This window comes from Ptychodera flava, chromosome 11 (genome assembly GCF_041260155.1).
Source record: "Ptychodera flava strain L36383 chromosome 11, AS_Pfla_20210202, whole genome shotgun sequence".
Lineage (NCBI taxonomy): Eukaryota > Metazoa > Hemichordata > Enteropneusta > Ptychoderidae > Ptychodera > Ptychodera flava.
Genome location: NC_091938.1, coordinates 10,477,130 through 10,495,322, shown reverse-complemented (window position 1 = coordinate 10,495,322; position 18,193 = coordinate 10,477,130). Strand labels below are relative to the sequence as shown.

At 39.4% G+C, this 18,193-nt stretch overlaps 1 protein-coding gene and 1 long non-coding RNA gene across 25 annotated transcripts in view; one reads left to right on the top strand and one right to left on the bottom strand.

Annotated features, from left to right (window-relative positions):
- Window positions 1-18,193, top strand: part of LOC139143493 (neuropeptide S receptor-like) — a 215,979-nt gene that overhangs the window by 180,721 nt on the left and 17,065 nt on the right. For 20 of the 24 annotated variants that reach the window (XM_070713877.1, XM_070713861.1, XM_070713873.1 and 17 more), the window contains one exon: window positions 15,893-16,192. In XM_070713877.1, coding sequence (XP_070569978.1) covers window positions 16,064-16,192 — 129 coding nt within the window. In that variant the 5' untranslated portion in view covers window positions 15,893-16,063. Of the gene's footprint in view, window positions 1-6,759; window positions 6,940-15,375; window positions 15,587-15,892; window positions 16,193-18,193 lie in introns of those variants that run through there. The other 4 variants (XM_070713878.1, XM_070713864.1, XM_070713879.1 and 1 more) reach the window with 3 other exon arrangements.
- Window positions 1,240-12,202, bottom strand: LOC139143496 (uncharacterized). The gene is made up of 3 exons (XR_011554598.1): window positions 11,871-12,202; window positions 4,064-4,096; window positions 1,240-1,846 (listed from the first exon to the last, which is right to left on the bottom strand). It is a non-coding gene; the product is annotated as an uncharacterized lncRNA (long non-coding RNA).

The following is an 18,193-nucleotide window of genomic DNA, read 5'->3' as shown; positions in this document are numbered from 1 at the left end:
TCGCAGATAATGAGGATGGATATCAAAGTCACCAATATTCCCTTGAGTGGGCCAGCCATAATCGCTATAGCAGACTCAGGCGGCGTTTACGGGATTCATCCCAATTTGTGTATTAGGAAACTGATATCGAAGGCACATTTTCATATTTTTACACATGGTAGTTTTACATGTTTTCGTTCAGTCGCGGTCCATGTACTGTAGTGAAATCAATTCTTTTCCAAGATTGACGATCAGGTGACATCACATTCAACGCGATTTAGCGAGGTTCAGTTTCTTTGTATGTGTGAATGGCGAGTGGATAATTCTTCGGAATCGAGAAAGAGCAGCAGGTAATTCGATAGTGAAATTGAAATACGGACCATACTTGCCCGCGATCTTCAACCAAGCTGCAAAATAACCGGAACATAGGTGCGAATATCTGTGCTGGCGGTGTGCATTAATAGATTTAGAAGAGTGAAAGTATACAGTGAATCAAACACCGGATGCACGATTTTGGTAAACTTGAGTGTCAGCCAGTGTACTTTTGGCAATATGTTTACGGGCTGTGATTGAGAGAGGATGGTAGAAAGTTTCATAGTTTTGGCGGGATTATCTGCAACTTTTGTGCACATTCTGACCGTTGCTATTCAAGCAAACAAGGCACTTGTAGCAAAGCCCTGCGATGCAACGAACGATTTGCAAACGATATTTGAACATGTTCTATCGCTGTTTGAGTCTGACTCCTCGCACAACTGATTTTTATCGCACTGTCGCCATATGACAAGGCTCCGCACCGATTGCATTTTATTGTCGTCTGAGGTAGATTTAATCGTTTGATGAGCAATATCACCAGTAAATATACTGCTGTTCACAGCGTCTATTCGGCAAATGATACCAAAACACATTTTTGAAGAGCGGCGAGGCTTACTATATCAACAACAGCATCTCATCTCACGTAAATTCGTGGAATTAGGACACATTCTCGTCGTCATTGAGGATTACAGTGATTTTAACTCACACGATTTGACTTTGTATCGATTACAACTCCCCGTTCATACTACGAGTAACTTAAGCTTATGTTGATAAATATTTTACAAATGATATAATTATAATATGTACTATTGCGTCATCTCTCGGAAAGCATTCCACTTTTGGATGAAACTGAATATTTTGTATGCGTAAAAGTCATCTCGAAATACCATTCAGACATTTATACATTACACAATTTACTACAAGTTATTTTTTCTTTATCTCTTTATTTTTACGACACTTTATCACGCGACATAACTTATTTCTACATAGAATCCTCGTCTGCCGTTTAATTTTTTTTTTTTTGCGAGTTTGTTCGACGTCGGCTGCCTCAACATCACCAAAGAGATGCATTCGCGTTCCCGTGCGTTTCCTGTCTTTACAATCGCCACGGCTCCGTCTATGCTGTGATGGATCACATCGTTGCAATTTTATGTCATACAGATGAGGCCTTAAATGCTATCCGACAGCGGGCGGCCATTCATGCTTTAATCAGAACATATTGAGGCAAGCATCAAACGCGTGTCTCCAGAAGTCCCCAATTAATCAGCTCCTGCAGAGAGCTGGTGGTGTCAGTATAGTACAGATGGCCACAGATGGCCTGCCCTTTCAGTGAGATTTCAATGGCCGATGATAACCCCATTGTCAGTGGATTGACGACGAGACAATTACTCACAATGACCAGCGGAAGACACCGCTGCCCTTTATGGTGAATTTGTCCTAATTAGCCACGCCAGGAAAATCTTGCGTTTCGGTGCTTGTTTATAAAATTCCGTCACGGTGACTTCAAGTTATAGCGCATACATATAATTTACGACCATGCTTTCGTTCCCCAGTCCTATAAATCATAAAAAGAAAAAGAAAGAAAAAGAAAAGAAAAAAACAAGGATTATGTGATTTCAAATGACAAAGATGCTATGTCAAAGAAACCACTTCAGTTAACATTTTCTTGCCATCCAAGAAATGGTCACAGAAATGAAGGATTCACTGTATATTGGTCTCTATAAAATGCGTCATATCAGTCTGTTGTCTGTCTGTCTGTCTGTCTGTCTGTCTGTCTGTCTCTCTCTCTCTCTCTCTCTCTCTCTCTCTCTCTCTCTCTCTCTCTCTCTCTCTCTCTCTCTCTCTCTCTCTCTCTCTCTCTCTCTCTCTCTGAGTGTACTAACATACACAATTAAATGGCTGATTCATCCAGACACCCTGCTCTTGTAAACACATCCAAATGAAAGCTAGAATATCAAAAACCGGCCAAAGTCTTTTCATTTCTCAGAACTGTCCTCGCTTTTTAATGCCCAAAATCCGACAAAGGCCTCAGAATTAACGAGTATTTAGTCGCAACAAACACTTCATTCATAGGTGCAGTATAGCTGTAAGTCTACAATATTATAACTGGACTCATGAATAAAGATATATGTTCACACACTCAGTACCCACAGTATTCATGCCATAATCTCTTTGAAATAACATTATCATTGTTACATGTAGGTTAAGAAATGTCTATTTTGTGTATTATATGGAGAGTCTCTTCTAAGAATCGGCGATTGCAATACCCCGTAAGTCTTTAGCTACACCGTGAAAATACGTACGCGGCGATCAATGATTTTTTTTAACACAAAGGCACACTTCATCTTGATTTCTTCACAGAAAAACGGAGCGAAAGCATGTTATTGGTCATATGATAATATTTTTTCATCCGTAAAATAAGCTAAATTACACTTTAAACACAACACAATCACTGTATGTTTTCCATTTGTGTGTTGTTTCATCTTCTAAACTATCGTGATATCATTTCTTTTCTAATGTAGCTCTGTGTGAAGCGATGAAATCATCTTACAATACGGCGCATTTGATCTTGTCCGTCATTCGCGAAATAATTTGTCAAACGTGAAGGATGCCATATAGGCGGGGATTTTAAACTGCTATAGACCCGATCATTATTTTGGATTTTTGTTATGTGGAATAAGATGTGACAGGTCAGGGTTTAATCTCGTGATGACGACGCCATCATTAGTGAGTTATCATGAAAGACTCTCTTAATCGTCTTTGTTTTGAGTCTGCGTCGGCGTTTCAAGAATTATCTTATAAGTGGACGCGTTCCGAATTTTACCTTTACTGTATCGCTTCTTCCCGAAAAGATGGTAGGAACCCCATATTTGATGAAAATTCTTAATTTTTTCTCAACACGACTCCTGTGTTCGAAGCTGCGACAATATGCGTTGTCATTTATTAGTACAGCTGCAAAATCTATACCTTGTGTAATGCAAGATCGCTTTAGTTTGCTGTAAAAGATCACAGCTTTTTCTGGCCTAAAGATAACATTATTACGTCCTGTGCAGTAAAACAATCTATTCTCATAGCAATTGCTTGGATAAAGGTAATACTATGTGTTCAGTACTTCAACATTTAGTAAGCGATATATAACTGTAAATTTGATTGCATGCATTGTGTCTTCCCATTTGAGTATAAATCAACAATATTTATAGCTGCGCTATTCAATTTCCCCCCAGCAATTAACGCCAGGCGCGAGTGTGTCTGATACCTCTAAAATTGGATGAGTGCCATTATGGCTCTCCAGCGACACATTCATGTATGTACCATAAATGAATGCTTTTAATTTTTAAAATTTATGTGTCTCGTCCCGATTCTTTTACCACACGTAATTTGCCTATGATCACCTTATGGTTCTTTTGTCTAAACGTATTTATGTCCAACTCAACTAACTACGATGCCATCTGGTACATTGTGGGCCATATTTAAACATTGTTTCAAAAAACTGTTCCGATTACTTGTGCTCACCCCTAACAGACATGCAACTTCAAATATATGCATACTTTCGTGCATGCATCCATCTATACCTACGTACACGTAGTACGTAATTTTTTTACATACCTTCCTTCCTTCCTACATACCTACCTACCTACCTGCATCATACATAGGGCATACATACATACATACATACATACATACATACATACATACATACATACATACATACATACATACATACATACATACATACATACATACATACATACATACATACATACATACATACATGTAACTCACGAAGGGGAGGGGGTCATCAGTCCTGCAGAAAGACAAAAAGAATGATGTACATAACAAAGCATGATATTGATATTAAGCTCTGAGCATTTTCATGTCTTTATGGTCATGCTTTTTGCGAATATTTAATAATGAGTTCTTCTCGATCAGCTACCATATAAAAAGAGCTGACTCTTAAAAATGGCTCAAGTGTCCCCCTCACATGAATCTACTGTAAATGAATTGTTACAACACCTTATCACTCTAAAAACGTTTCACATAAATTCAGTTGCAATGGGACTTTTATCGGTGATAGATCATTCAAGAGCCTTTCACGCCCGAGACCCAATGTTTCTTTTTCTCTCCAGCCTATGCAGTTACGTAATGTTTTACGTGTTTTTAACACCCAATCATAATAATTAGGCGTAAACAGTTATCTAATCGTTAACATTACACAGATGGCACATCGCCGGTTGTCTTTATCTTTTGTATCTCATACTCTAATCAAGAGTCGCTCATTATATTTCTCCCAAGTGGGAATGGTTAGTAATAGTCTGAACTGATAAATGCAAATATGTCGACAATCTCGACACTCCAAAAATAGAGTCATCTTATTTTACATTTTATTTCGTCGTGGATACAGCGAAATACACAAGAGTTCTTTTGAAAGCATCCCACTTCCTGTTCGCAATGGGAATTGGGACAACATTTATCGGTATCACTTATCGGTATACTCATAACCGATAAGTGATGACGTCAAGGGTGTTTGTGCACTTATGAAAATGGGGTCAAAGTTTACGTTCCAATGAAGTAATGGACAACTGAAAACAAGTGTCAATAATTAAAAACTTGAAACACACACACAAAAATACATCAACTGTACAATAGTAACAATAGGTAAGTGACGTATATGAAACCAACTGTCAGCTCAGACTGAAATAGTCGCATTGAAAGAGCGGTCGGGACGAGCGCAAACTAGCTTATTATTGTGTCGGCACGTGTAGGTGTGATTTGGTTTGTTACAAAAGTGAAGAAAATGAAAGCATACATAGTTTAATACGCGGCCGTCATATCAATTGCTATTTGCATTTGAATGTACGCTGGCTTCTCTTACGTAGTAGCGTGTTGTTTTTGGCACATGCAGTATTGGGAAACGGGTGAATTTTTGGCATCTCGGAAGCTGTTGTCCATTGGTTGACTATGGATAGAGGGACTGTGGCTGAATCTATAATTGAATAATACAAATAGACTCCCTAAGTTGCTGTGAATAGTGACAATCGACCAATAAGATATAACTTTCAAAGAACGCTGCACATCAACAGTAAAATTTGTGTGGTGATCTTCATTTGTTCGACTTTGTTTCGGGTGAAGTAAAGCGGGAACCACCGATCCGGATTGGGGTTAGCTGACCAAATTGTCGGAACTCTGCTCTCTTATGCTCATTCCGGCCGTTCCCACAATTTCGTTAGCTAACCCCAGTTTCTGATCCGTGCTTCACTCAGCACAAAAACCATGCAGTCAAAATTGTGTAAGTGATTCGAAGAAAGCGGAAGTTTATTTTATTTTAACTTCATTAATGGTCAATGCCGTACTTACTGGACGTCTGTGTTTTATAATACGGCGAGTTTGACTTCATCACTTTTGGGGCATATCACTCCTCCATAGTTACCCGTAGCTGTCACCTGTAACAAGCACGTTTCTCATAAAAAAACAATACAATCTCGTCTACGAAACGAATAAACGGCTACTTATATGTTTGTCTTTCTTCATAAGTAATTTTAGCTATATAAACATCCCGAAGCTAAATGTTGCATAAAAATCATTGTTGTTATTTAATCTGAATCCAATTTCGAATTTACATCAGGACTAAATGGAAACATGTTCAAGGATTATGTGGATTAAGTTTACGTTTGTACAAAATCCTCAGCATGCTTTCGCTTGTAATCGTCATTTTTGGGCTCTAGTGTATATATTTAGACGCGTGCGTGGTTGAAACTTGGCAATTATTTTTTTTTATTTGAAAGCCTTGCAGTTACGTATGCAAGAAGTTTTCTTTAATCAAATCCAGGCAAACATGGACATTACATTGCAGTGCCCATCCAAGAAACGAAATTTCAATGATCCATAATACAGACTGTAAAAATGGAAGATTCCGCGGAACGTTAGCTATAAAAAGATTTATAACTCCGTCGTAAAATGTGTATGAAACATTTTCTCGCGTTGAAAGTTGCATCATAAACATTTGTAAAGTTCATAATGGTATCAGACATAATCACCATTAGAAAATCAACAAATGATCTATGCCGTACCTTGAGCGTCGGTAGCCGACTTTTTGATGATGGAATGTGATTATTCTCATGTCAATTTTTCATCTATAAATTTGATTTTATGTAACCCTCGCTAGACCACCAATTTAGAGTTCAGCTTGTTACATAACAACCAAGGCTGTGAAGGAACGCTTGCGCTACGCATTTTCTAAACATGTTCAAAGTACTGATTTCGTGGTGAAAGCAGGTCCTCATAGGAATATTGCTCTCCGTAAAATTGCTACATTTACGGTAATGGAGTGTGTGTACGCTACCAGTCTCGTTTACTGCTTGGGGTTTATATTCAGTTCGCCTCCAGCAGTCATCGCATTGTGATGGGTGGGAAGCGAACACAAAAGCCACGCGCATGCTCAGTAATCCAGTTTGAAAGACTAGTGCAGTATGTCTGTTGAACGCAACAGCAGCAACACCTGACGCGAATCAGTAGACAGCCTCTACCGTCAAAGCGAGTCAAACTCGATGCACTGGTGCAAGGGAAAGCCTGTTAAACTCCCACAATAAGCTTGTTCGATAGCTTCCTCGCCAACCTATTTGGCCCGGGTTTGTCATAGCCTTCTCTGAGGTAAGATTTTCGCTAAGGTCTCCGAGTCGCATTTCATTACTGTCGCTGTTTCGCACTGAATCAAACCACAAATAGCTTTCTCACCAAATGTGCATCTTTAAAAATTTATGCCAGCTTTGAAATCATCTCCCCAGCTTTACTATTTGTGCTTAAATTAGACACAAAGCGTAACAGAAACACAGTACAGCCGTAGGCCTTCCGGAGAGTGCATTTGCTCGAGCTGATAAGGACGTTCAAGTTGACGAAAGATCTTAAGTTATTTTTATGCACAATGATTTCGAATGTTCAACAAGTTACTTTTTTGTTTACAGCCGGTTGCTAAATGACCAAGAGGGAAGTAGGTGTCACAGCTTGGCACAATACTCCAAACAAATATCATAAGATCACTGTTTTGATGTTAACGACTTTATGCAAGCACAATGTGATCCATTGTACAGCCGTAATAAATCAGACCACAGGCGGCTCATGAGGCAATTATTTCGTTTCTTAAAAACTGAAAGGGACTGTCAGCTGTGATTTTTTAAAAATTGTCTGGTGTTTATTCTGTGTATTCATTAGGGGAAGGCTCCATTAACTTTGATGGTACCTGAAACCCGAGTTGCTGCCTGCCAACTCGGGTGACAAACAGAAGACTTTTAATCCCCAAGGTGTTAATTTTCCATTGTTGCGATTATCTTATCGAGCTGGTGCTATGATAGGAATGTCAGGGCTGTAACGACTCACTCAATACCACGGGCACACACATATGCTTGCACATGGAACTATGTTGACAGGAAAAAGTGAACTGCCCTTTTTTCAATGCAAGTAATCTAGCTTATTCTTTAATTTAGGCTCTAAACTAAGTTTTAGAAATATGGTGAAACAAAATATCGTTCTTCGTTCATTTTCATTCAAGTTTCCTATTTTCGGACGCTTCACTTCAGTAACGCGCATTGATCATATATGCAAATGTTATCAGAACAGCATGGAACGTTCTTTCCACGTGGCGAGATTTTTCTTGCACTTGCAAACAACGTAACGAGTGAGTAAGGACTCCAAGAGCTGCGCGTATCCTGTGACATTACATCTCCTATAGAGCGAATTTAAGTCAATGAATTGCTAGCCGGATCCGTCTATAAACAGTATGGCCACTCGTACATATTATGAGAAAGGAGAAATAGTAGAGGCAGTTAACGAGGCCGGTCGGCGGACGGCACAATTTTCAGTGATTTAATTCACGGTATTAATTTCACAATAAAACGAATTCGCGAGCTTACCATTGATTTTTGGTGATGTTGAATATAATTGAAAAAGAGAACTAAATTCTAGTGTTCATGTTTGATAAAATTCCAAATTGACGACACCCAACGTCAACCTGTACGACACCGTATGTGTACAACACACCTGCAGTCGATTAGTCGATTGTGACACAGTAAAGCTTACACATAATGCAATATCGGTCGACCCACAGTCCCTCTATCCATGCATTTCTGCAGTTGTCTTTCCTATTCTGCTCAGTTAACAGACATGATTTCACAGAATATTACACAGAAAACATATTTTATCATATTTGGAGGCACTGAATACTAGCATTGCAAGAGAAAGCGACGACAAATTTTCCGGTTTGATTCCAGCCGTTGCTTGTGCTACGTCAACACACTCGCAGCGATCAACCCCAGAAATTATCGCACACTATCATCATTTACGATGGGAGAAGGATCACGAAAAACAAACACCGGTTTCAGAATATGATGATTTCTGTCTTCGTGTCGTAGATAGACGCAGAGAACACTTGATAGAGCCAAAAACAGCGAAAAATCGAAGAGCGTACACACAATCGGGGACTGTGGCATGCAGGACAAACCCAAGCTACGCATTATCACGTGACTGCCCCTCGTATCGCGGGTTGGCTGTGCGGTCAAGGTGATTGACACCTTTTACAATAGGCGTTTCCAGACCGGTGGATAGAGGGACTGTGGTCGACCTGAAATTTGACACTGTGATCGACGTAGCGTTTCAAAAGTACGAGAAATGAGACCAAAAAATTGTTTGTTATTTAGATTTGATCTAAAACCTCCGGCAACCAACAGACAAAGTCCTACTCTTACGCAGAAAATCAACGTTTTCAAGCGTAGACTCCCGCGTAGACTTTCCCTTCCGCTTAAACCACGGCCCCTCCACAAAACGCGATGTAGATCTATGATCGACTACGGATGGATTGACGTGGCGTTTCAAACTATGAAAAATGAGACTCAGTAACTTTTGGTTGCTTTACATTTTATCAAAAACCTACCCATCAGACAAGGCCCAACTCTTACGCAGAAAACAAAAGCTCTGAAGCGTCGACTTTCTCTTCCGCGTTTTGAGACTTTCTTCTCTTTCGCGTTTGAGAGAACAAACGTCGGCTTTATTCGGAAATGGCCGGCTATTGGTTGGCGTAAGTCAGTCCAATGGTAAGTTGCACCCGATGTGAACGTCGGATTAATTCGGGCTGTAGTCGGGAAAGCAAGGATGACCTCGCGAGCGATTCCCAATACAGTACACGTTCGCAGATCGCCGCGGTACTACAGGCTGGTACAAGATAGCAACAAGTTCACCGCGTAAATTGCTAGATTACATATAGCCACATAGGCACTTCTGAAATGTTATCTCCGGCTTGCAAGACAACAAATATCAAAATATTATTATCAAAACCAGAATTTCGGGGCTAGAGAGCGAAACATTGCTGAAAAGTAGCCGGCCAAAATACGGAAGTAGCCGGTCAATTTGGCTGGCATCCGGCTAAAAATGAACACGCGGATTCAAACAGAGAGGCTTGTTGCGATGGACAAGTAGCCTTTGGCTTTTGACCAGAAAAATAAGTGAGTGTTCATTGATAATTCAAAGACTGGATCCGTTGACACCAAAGTTTGCTCGTGACTTTCATTGCATTGCATGCACCTTTCCGCAATGTGAGTCTGAACTTAAATTGAAGAGTACGTTTTAGTAAAATTCCTGTTTTGTTGTGCTGAAGTCCTGTTTTGTTGTGCTGATTTTCGCTACCGTACTTTCTTTTATAGGGTATAAACATTCATACAAAAATAGCTTTTCGTATGCAAAATCAGCGTACGTTAATTAACTGCTAGTATTGTTTAAACAGCATTTTATTTGAAAGGGATTCTATAGTACCATTGTTTTTGTAAACTCTCCATGCAATTTTATGAACTAAATGATGACCTCAGGGTAACAGCAAGTGCTGGACGGCACTTTAACGCTGGTTGGAAATCCTGAGTGCCGGACAGGGGGGCCATCATCAAATCAGTCGCCGACTGGCATTGGCCATGCTAAAAGTAGTTCCGGCAGTGCTAATGTTTTGTTTACACTAAAAGATAATCTGTTCGCATATGTTGACATAGAGATTAATCCTCTGATAACCAACTCGGGTTACTCGGGTACGTCCAAGTTAATGGAGCGTTCCCCTCATGTATCTCAGCTAATCGCGGCCTCTGTGATGCTCGAGCGTGCGCTTATATTGTTGACAATAGAATGAACTCGTGATTTTGATTCTGATTCATGACCTTAATTTGCATATCATTATGCCCAATGGACAGAGCTTTTGGACATTGGATGATACGTGAGGCTCAGACTTTGCAATAGTAGTATTTCAGGTTTACTGATACAAGATTTCGTCAAAAACGGTTGGCATAGAGACACGATAAGATAGGCTCTCTGTTTTGTGTTATAAAGTGGCGTGTAGCGCACTGGTTCCAAAGAAGGATTCGTCAATGAGGATATGCAGTATTTCGGCCTTCATCGTTTTGTTTATTGCGTAGTTTTCCAAAAACGCTCATTTTTATCAATTTCTGTTCAAGTGAATAATTGCACAAGCAGAAGTGTCAAAACAATTGTTTCTCCTGCAAGTTTTATTTTTGATTGCGCCTCGGAAAATGTACCAGACTAGTCCGGCCTTAATATTGGCACATTGTTTATACAACTGGTGTTGTGTACATAACGTGCTTGTAATCTGCCAATTAATTTTGAAAGGCATTCCCAGCGATTAATGATCATCTGTTAATAAGTAGAATTTCATTTTTCTTAGTGCTATACGGAACAAAAGGTATGCCCGGAATCTCTTTGTACCCATGGAAAGTGCGCATGTTTCCATTTCTCAGGCAGCATTTCGAAAGGAAAGAAACTATCTCAAACTATCTCTTCTAAGTTAATATTCTGGGCTACATTAGCCTTATCATTCTATGTCATAGTGGGTATTCTGAACAGGAAAAAAAACACTGAGTTTTGTAATTCAGCTGTTACAGGCTATTTTTTTCACATCCAGTCTTTGAAGTTGCATAATACCATTGATACCACAGCAAATCGTGACCAAGGGAACATATTGCCCATAATTTTGTTGTCAAAGGTGAAAGGCAGCTACGTCTGCCTCGGGGTAGTCATACTGTTTGAAGGACACATATCGCAGCACGATAAGTATTCGAGCAAACAAACCGCGTCTTTTTACAATGGTTAGCCCCAGGAGAGTAACCTTTTCTAGTTTATCTCTGAGATTTTTAGGAAAGTTTTGAAGCCGATATTGTGACGTTTAGTGGACTTTGCAATTATCGTGCGAGCTCGATTACGTTCCATTGTCTGCCTTTCTAATGCGCTCTCATACAATCCGAGAGAGATAGCACAGCTTGTTATCATCCCGCTGTGAAAAAAGTCGACATTATATTTGTGGCATAGTTTCGTAAAACATCATTCTGCCGTGCAATTGCCTCTCTATACGAGTTATGATCCATTATGGTCGATGCCGACTCAGTATAAAGAGAGGATTGGAGAACACGAACTATTCTAGAACAGTACAATGGAAGGTGTTCTGGTCTTTGAACGAACGTGTTAATACGCTGCATAAATGGCGTTAATGCTCAGTAACAACATACCACAATATGAGAGTTTGATTGTTCCGAAATACGTACCCATACTCAGCGGTTTTTTTTGTACGGCAACATCTGTAACTCCCCACCATGATCATCTCCGCTGCTTATGACACGTAGTCATTATTTCTACGTGTGAGCAACTGCCAAATATTTTTAAGGTCGTGTGCAAATCGCTAACACGTACGCAGTTAAAACACGGACCCACTCACTCCTAGATCCTGGATATATGGTTACAAAGGTCGCGTGTGTATATACACACATTTAACAGGGAACGTGTGTCAATAATCGACGGTGTAGGGCTGAAGTTGAATGCCTAGCAGACTCCTGACATTGTATACACGTAGCCGATACCGCACACTTTTCAATATTGCTATCTGTGCAGAAAAGGGATAAAACAAAAAATAACCCTATTTGTCTCATCGTTAACTCGTTATATTGCTGAATTAGGTAAAGGCCGGATAGTCCACAAATTTCTAAGTATAAAGACACGAATGACCCATCTTTAATCTCTACAGCTCACAATGCTAGACTGCTGTACTAAAATCCAAAATCAGGGAAACCAACATCCGTCCAACAATATACACTAGAATGGAGTTTTCAAAGAAGTTGTAAAATTCCCCCGTGGTAGTCAAGGAAACGCTTTTTTAGTAAAACGACAACATGTAAAATGATAGCAAAACAGGGAATGGATAAAACACGGTTCTATAAATATCTGCAAGTTAATAGTGTAGTCGTGTTTTCATGGCAATTTTACATACATTCTGTTGGGAATCCAATATATATATACAACGCTATTACAACATGTTATGTTTCACTTTCAATTATGATGATAAGGAGATGACGATCTTCAGCTAGTTAGCATGAAGATACCTTTCATTCCGTGCTAGAGATGGATAATGTTAACATGAATGGCGCGTGAGTGCATGCGTTGCTGCGTGTTCCGTAAGTTAATTTTCTGTAAGCCCTTCCTGTTGCCGTTTGTTGAATTACTTAGGGGACCTCACACACGTCAGATCGCTGTCAATAAGCGAACCTCTCAACGCGGCAACTTACCAAGTTGCGTCACTCATAAGAACTGATGTAATAGACTGGTCAGTTTCTTCGGCCTGGGGGGGGGGGGCGGTGGATTATTTTTTGCTGACGTCAAAAAGTGGCTGACCCCCCTATTCCAAATTTTGAAACAGGGTGACCCCCCTATTCCAAATTTCTAAAACAGGGTGACCCCCCCCCCCCGGGCGCGACAAAGGTAAAACAAAAGATGGACATAAATTATATATATATTTAGAGGTTATTACCCAATATCGCCTGTTCCTGTGTCGTATCAGCATGAGTGTCATTTGTGCTGCGTCAGACACGAGACGAAGTCGAGTGTCTGACGCAGCACAAATGACACGAATGCTGATACGACACAAGGAACAGGCGATATTGGGTAATAACCGATTTATCATATACCCATGCCCATAATTTTACTAATAGAACGAAAAACCTTAAATTTTGAGGCTTTACTTTATTACGCCTTGCGCATAAATATCAGAATGTTTATGTGAACAGGCTTCATTCATAAAGTATACGACGCAGCTGTCAACATCACGCGCGACATCGCTGCAAGTCGTCCATATCTCAATGAAACCCAAGAAGAAAGACACCGGGATACAAAAATCGTCATACAGAAGGAACTTTTTAAGGTGCAATATGCTACTACAATTGTAACCGATCAAAAACTGTGCTCAGCTTTAAATCTATCCTGATTTCGATCGTCGTACGGCACGGAGCTCGCGCGGAGAGGGGACGCCATTTTGTTAGTTTACCCTGAGAGTTGCCATGTCAACAGTCGTCGCGCGCGCGACATCGCTGTCACGCCACGCGCTCACTACCTGTTCGGGGGAGACCGTGCACAGTGCCGGCGCCGTGCGAACGGCAGAATGTTTGCTAGAACTTGCCCCCAAAAATACCATGGGGAAAACATTTCAAGACTCAACATGTTATTTCCGTATTTTGCAACCAGAAATACCCGTGTTCCTCGAAGCCCTTCAAGTTTTTACGTCGGCGACATCGCTTCGCAGGCGGGGAGCGGCAGCCATTTTGTTGTTTACGTTGTTTACCAACAAGCTGCTAATGTAGTTCGGGAAAACTCTAAAACTGATGACGTTCATCGTGCATATCTCGACGTTTACCGTGAAATATCACGGCTGATATTTTACGGTGAACGTCACTAGGATGTAGCAATATGGGCATGGGTATATGATAAATATATATATATATATATATATATATATATATATATATATATATATATTATATATATATATATATATATATATATATGATATTTTACAATTTACATATATTTATATTTTAAATAGTCATTCTATGTTTTAGTGAAATTGTTGACATGTCAGTTGTAAGATAGGAATTTCAAAGTGTCAATCTTAAAGTTTAAATACAGTACATTTTGAATGAGCTGTATTTTGAATGAGCTGTGAATGTATTTCACACTCTCTCTGCTTAATCAGATGTCCTGAACTGTTGTACAGAAATGGATGTCAATCATTAATATCAAAGAGGAAAAAGCAGTGAATCAAAAACTTTGATGGGTGTTAAGACTTGCCAACCATCCAATTAAATCTACTGAGGAGCCATAGAGAGCTTTTTTAGCCAAATCTGATGTGTACAGTGTCTGAGAGGACCTTTTCTTGTGTAACATTGAAACCATAAAAGCACAGCTAATAATGACAAAAACTGCCTTTTTAACTGTTATTTTGTTCATAGAAAAGCATCTTTCTACAGAAAACCTATGAAACAAAGGAAAATAATTGCATTAATGAGAAGGAAAGATATCTTGTCATTTTTCTATCTCTAAAATAAGTCATTGTATCAAATATATATTGTGAAATATTTGTGCATGTTGCTTTCTCATACTGAATTCTCACAGAGAGAACAGAAAAGTATCAGGAATTTGTCATCCTTTTCATATGAAATGCAGATTTCATAATGGTACACTTTCACTTAGCAAACATCAAGATATCTCTGAAAGTATGGCGCCCGAAGGGCGCGCCAAAAATATGAAACATCCTGATATCTCTGATATATATGCCTTGTATATTAAAGTCATGCACCTGAAGGGCATGCTGAAAGATGTATGATATATTAAAGTAATGAGCTTGAAGAGCACGCTAAAAATATTGAACATACAGATATCTCTGATGTATGTATGCTTGATATGTTAAAGTTGGGCGTGCTGAAAAATATGACTGATTATTAAAGTTATGCGCCCGAAGGGCGCGCCGAAAAATACAACTGAATGATGAATTTTGTGGCTGACACTAGCATTTTAGGCAATGATGAGCCTGTGTCAAAATTCAAAAACACACTGACCCCCCTATTGGGCATTTCAAAAACATGGTGACCCCCCCTATCACCAAAGTCAAAAACAGGGTGACCCCCCCATGAATCCACCGCCCCCCCCAGGCTGAAGAAACTGACCAGTCCCGATGTAATAGAACACAATTTAGCCAGGTTCCGTCACCCCAGTGCATCCTATAGAGTGGAACTGTATAGACAAGGCGCTCGCACTACTGTGAGTGTGCTTGACAGGTATTTCGTGAACAGTCAACAAGGGAAGATATCACAGGCTGTTAGATTCTGTATTGTATCCTATCCAACTGTCACCGCCGCTGAATTGGCCTAATCATCTGTGGATATTCTCTCTGCAGGGAAAGTTGATCCTCGTGTATATTCAAAACGAGACTTTATATGTAAGCGCTTGGAAACGCGATCCATTATCATTACCTCGATTCTATCTAGAACGGTGATATTGTTGGTATTGCGTGACAGCTGTAAGACTTGGTATATAGCACATGGGACTGTGGATAGACCGATGACTTTTACTTTCTGTTGCAGCTGGTGTAGCCCCGATTATCTATCCTGATCTATATTTGGACAATCCAAATGCAACATTGATCTCTGCGATCTGTTTTGATGCGCGGTTTCAGTCTTTCGTGAATTTCTGATTAGTAAGGTAGCGTTTTTGCCTGAAGCCGTATTTTCCTCCATAATTGCAGGCTTGCAAACTTCCGCCACGGATCTGTTTACCTCATCGCAATGGTACAAGGGGCGTCTATCCGAGAACAGAGCTAAATACTGACGGTACCACATAGTTGCACGGGCGAAGACGAAGCTTTAATTATTCAACCGGGGTGACACATTTTGCCGGAACGAACAGCGAACACACAATGGACGAAATAAAATATCTCCCTTCAACGGTGACTTCCATAAACAGGACCCTTTACAACCAAACGTGGAATTCCACCGCCACACCGCCGGGGAACACCGCCCAACAGTCAGTTCTCTCATTGCACCAGGTAAGTTATAACATGAAATACGTTTTTGGCATTTTGTTCGGCATTTTGTTCATGTCGAACGTTCACGTTTTACTGTGCAACTGTGCAGCTAGAGCGACAAAAACGTAATCATAGAGACTCGAGCAAATAGGCATCATTAGAGCAATGCTCTTCATGCAGTGTCCATGAATTTCGACGCCGTAGAGATAAATTTCATGCATTTCACGAACTACCATCGTTCTGAGCTTGGTTACAGTTCACCACATAAAGTAACGCTAACATTAAGTGTTGTCTCAATAAACTTCAGACCTGATTCAAAATCACTCAGCAACAATATTGTCAGTGTACATGTAAATCAGATGCATTTAAGCAACGTTTTTACCAATTTATATGTTTTTCAACATCCTTTGTGAACAATTAAGGGATTCGGTCGTAAGATAAACGAAACATACCTGAACTGAAGCACCAAATTACTAAAACCGTCACTTCGACATAATATTGAAATTAAACGCCGAGGGCATTAACCTATAACAAAGAAAGCTGGAAAGAATGAGAGAAAGAACCATTGTCCGAATAAATCGGATGATCTCTACATTAGCCATACTCTTTCTAATTGTGAGCTCATGATTCCAAAGGAAAGGACAATGTAAGCAGTTAGTAGCAGATGGTCCTCAAAAGATATCATGTAAAGGAGCCCATTGTATTCACGATTGCATCGTTAGTTAAGGGACATAAGCCCGATGGAAAAAACAACATTATTTTCAATGTCATGCTTTTGTGTTCGTAGCTTTTTTGCTACTGGGAACTGCTACAGTATTTAGAATGATGATTGATATTGTTGCCACTCCAACGCAGATGTCAAAGTTCAAGTTCAGAAATAATTCAATGGAAAAACGGTAAAATGGCCCTGTAAAAAGTATAATACCAATGTGCTGCAAATACAACTTATATATATATATATATATATATATATATATATATATATATATATTGCATATTTAAGGCACAAATGAAGCGATCTACTTGGCCGAGAAGTGAAAATTACCGTGCAATATCCGCGAGCTCTCAGCTTGTGCAAATATTTCTCTGCAACGTTCCCAGCAAGATTTTACCATATTGTTATTATATATACAAACAATAAACAACCTCCGTCATATATTCCACTCGATGGCTATATATATATATATATATATATATATATATATATATATATATATATATATATATATATATATATATATAATGCTTAGAGCTGTTAAGGTGCATTGGCTTGTTGTTTTGAGACAGTTCATTTTTATCTCAAATCTTTCATACTGAGGCGGCTAACAATAAAATAATGCCCACAATTGGATTTTACGAGTCGGAGATTTATCAGAGTCTGTGTTAATTACATGCAATAAAATATTACCACATATAAAACGTGTATAAAAAGTAACCGACATACAAAGGAATGAAAAGAGTGCGTTTTGCGGTAACACTTTCTCGTAGATTATTTACATTTGATAGTCACATATATACAAATTTCAGATGAATATCTAAAGCCAAACAACTTGATACAGCTGTCTTTCAGTGCGAGAAAGACACTTTAGAATCAAAATGTTGGCCTTTGACAAAACATTATTAAATAATTTTAAATGCCTATAGATAATCCTGATTTATGGAAACGCACATTTCAATTTATTTAAAAAATGGAAATCAAAGTTTAAATCGTACGATGAAAGGAATAGAATTTCATTAAGTGTAACGACCACAGCGATCAATTTTAAACTGACATAAATATAAAATAATCAAGTATACTTGAGTAATGAAGAGATACCAAACATACGGACTCTTGCATTCTAATTCTTGTAGCGAAAGAGCGGCCACGCTCTGTTCCCGATTTCTCGCTTACGCAATATACTTTGCACTTTCATTGCAATACAGAGAGGCGACGGACGTCTGGTAACCTTATTATCGGCCTTGCATATATTAAAAGAAACTCATTCTGTGTTCCTTTGACCAGATTTCCCCTGCTTTGGAGGC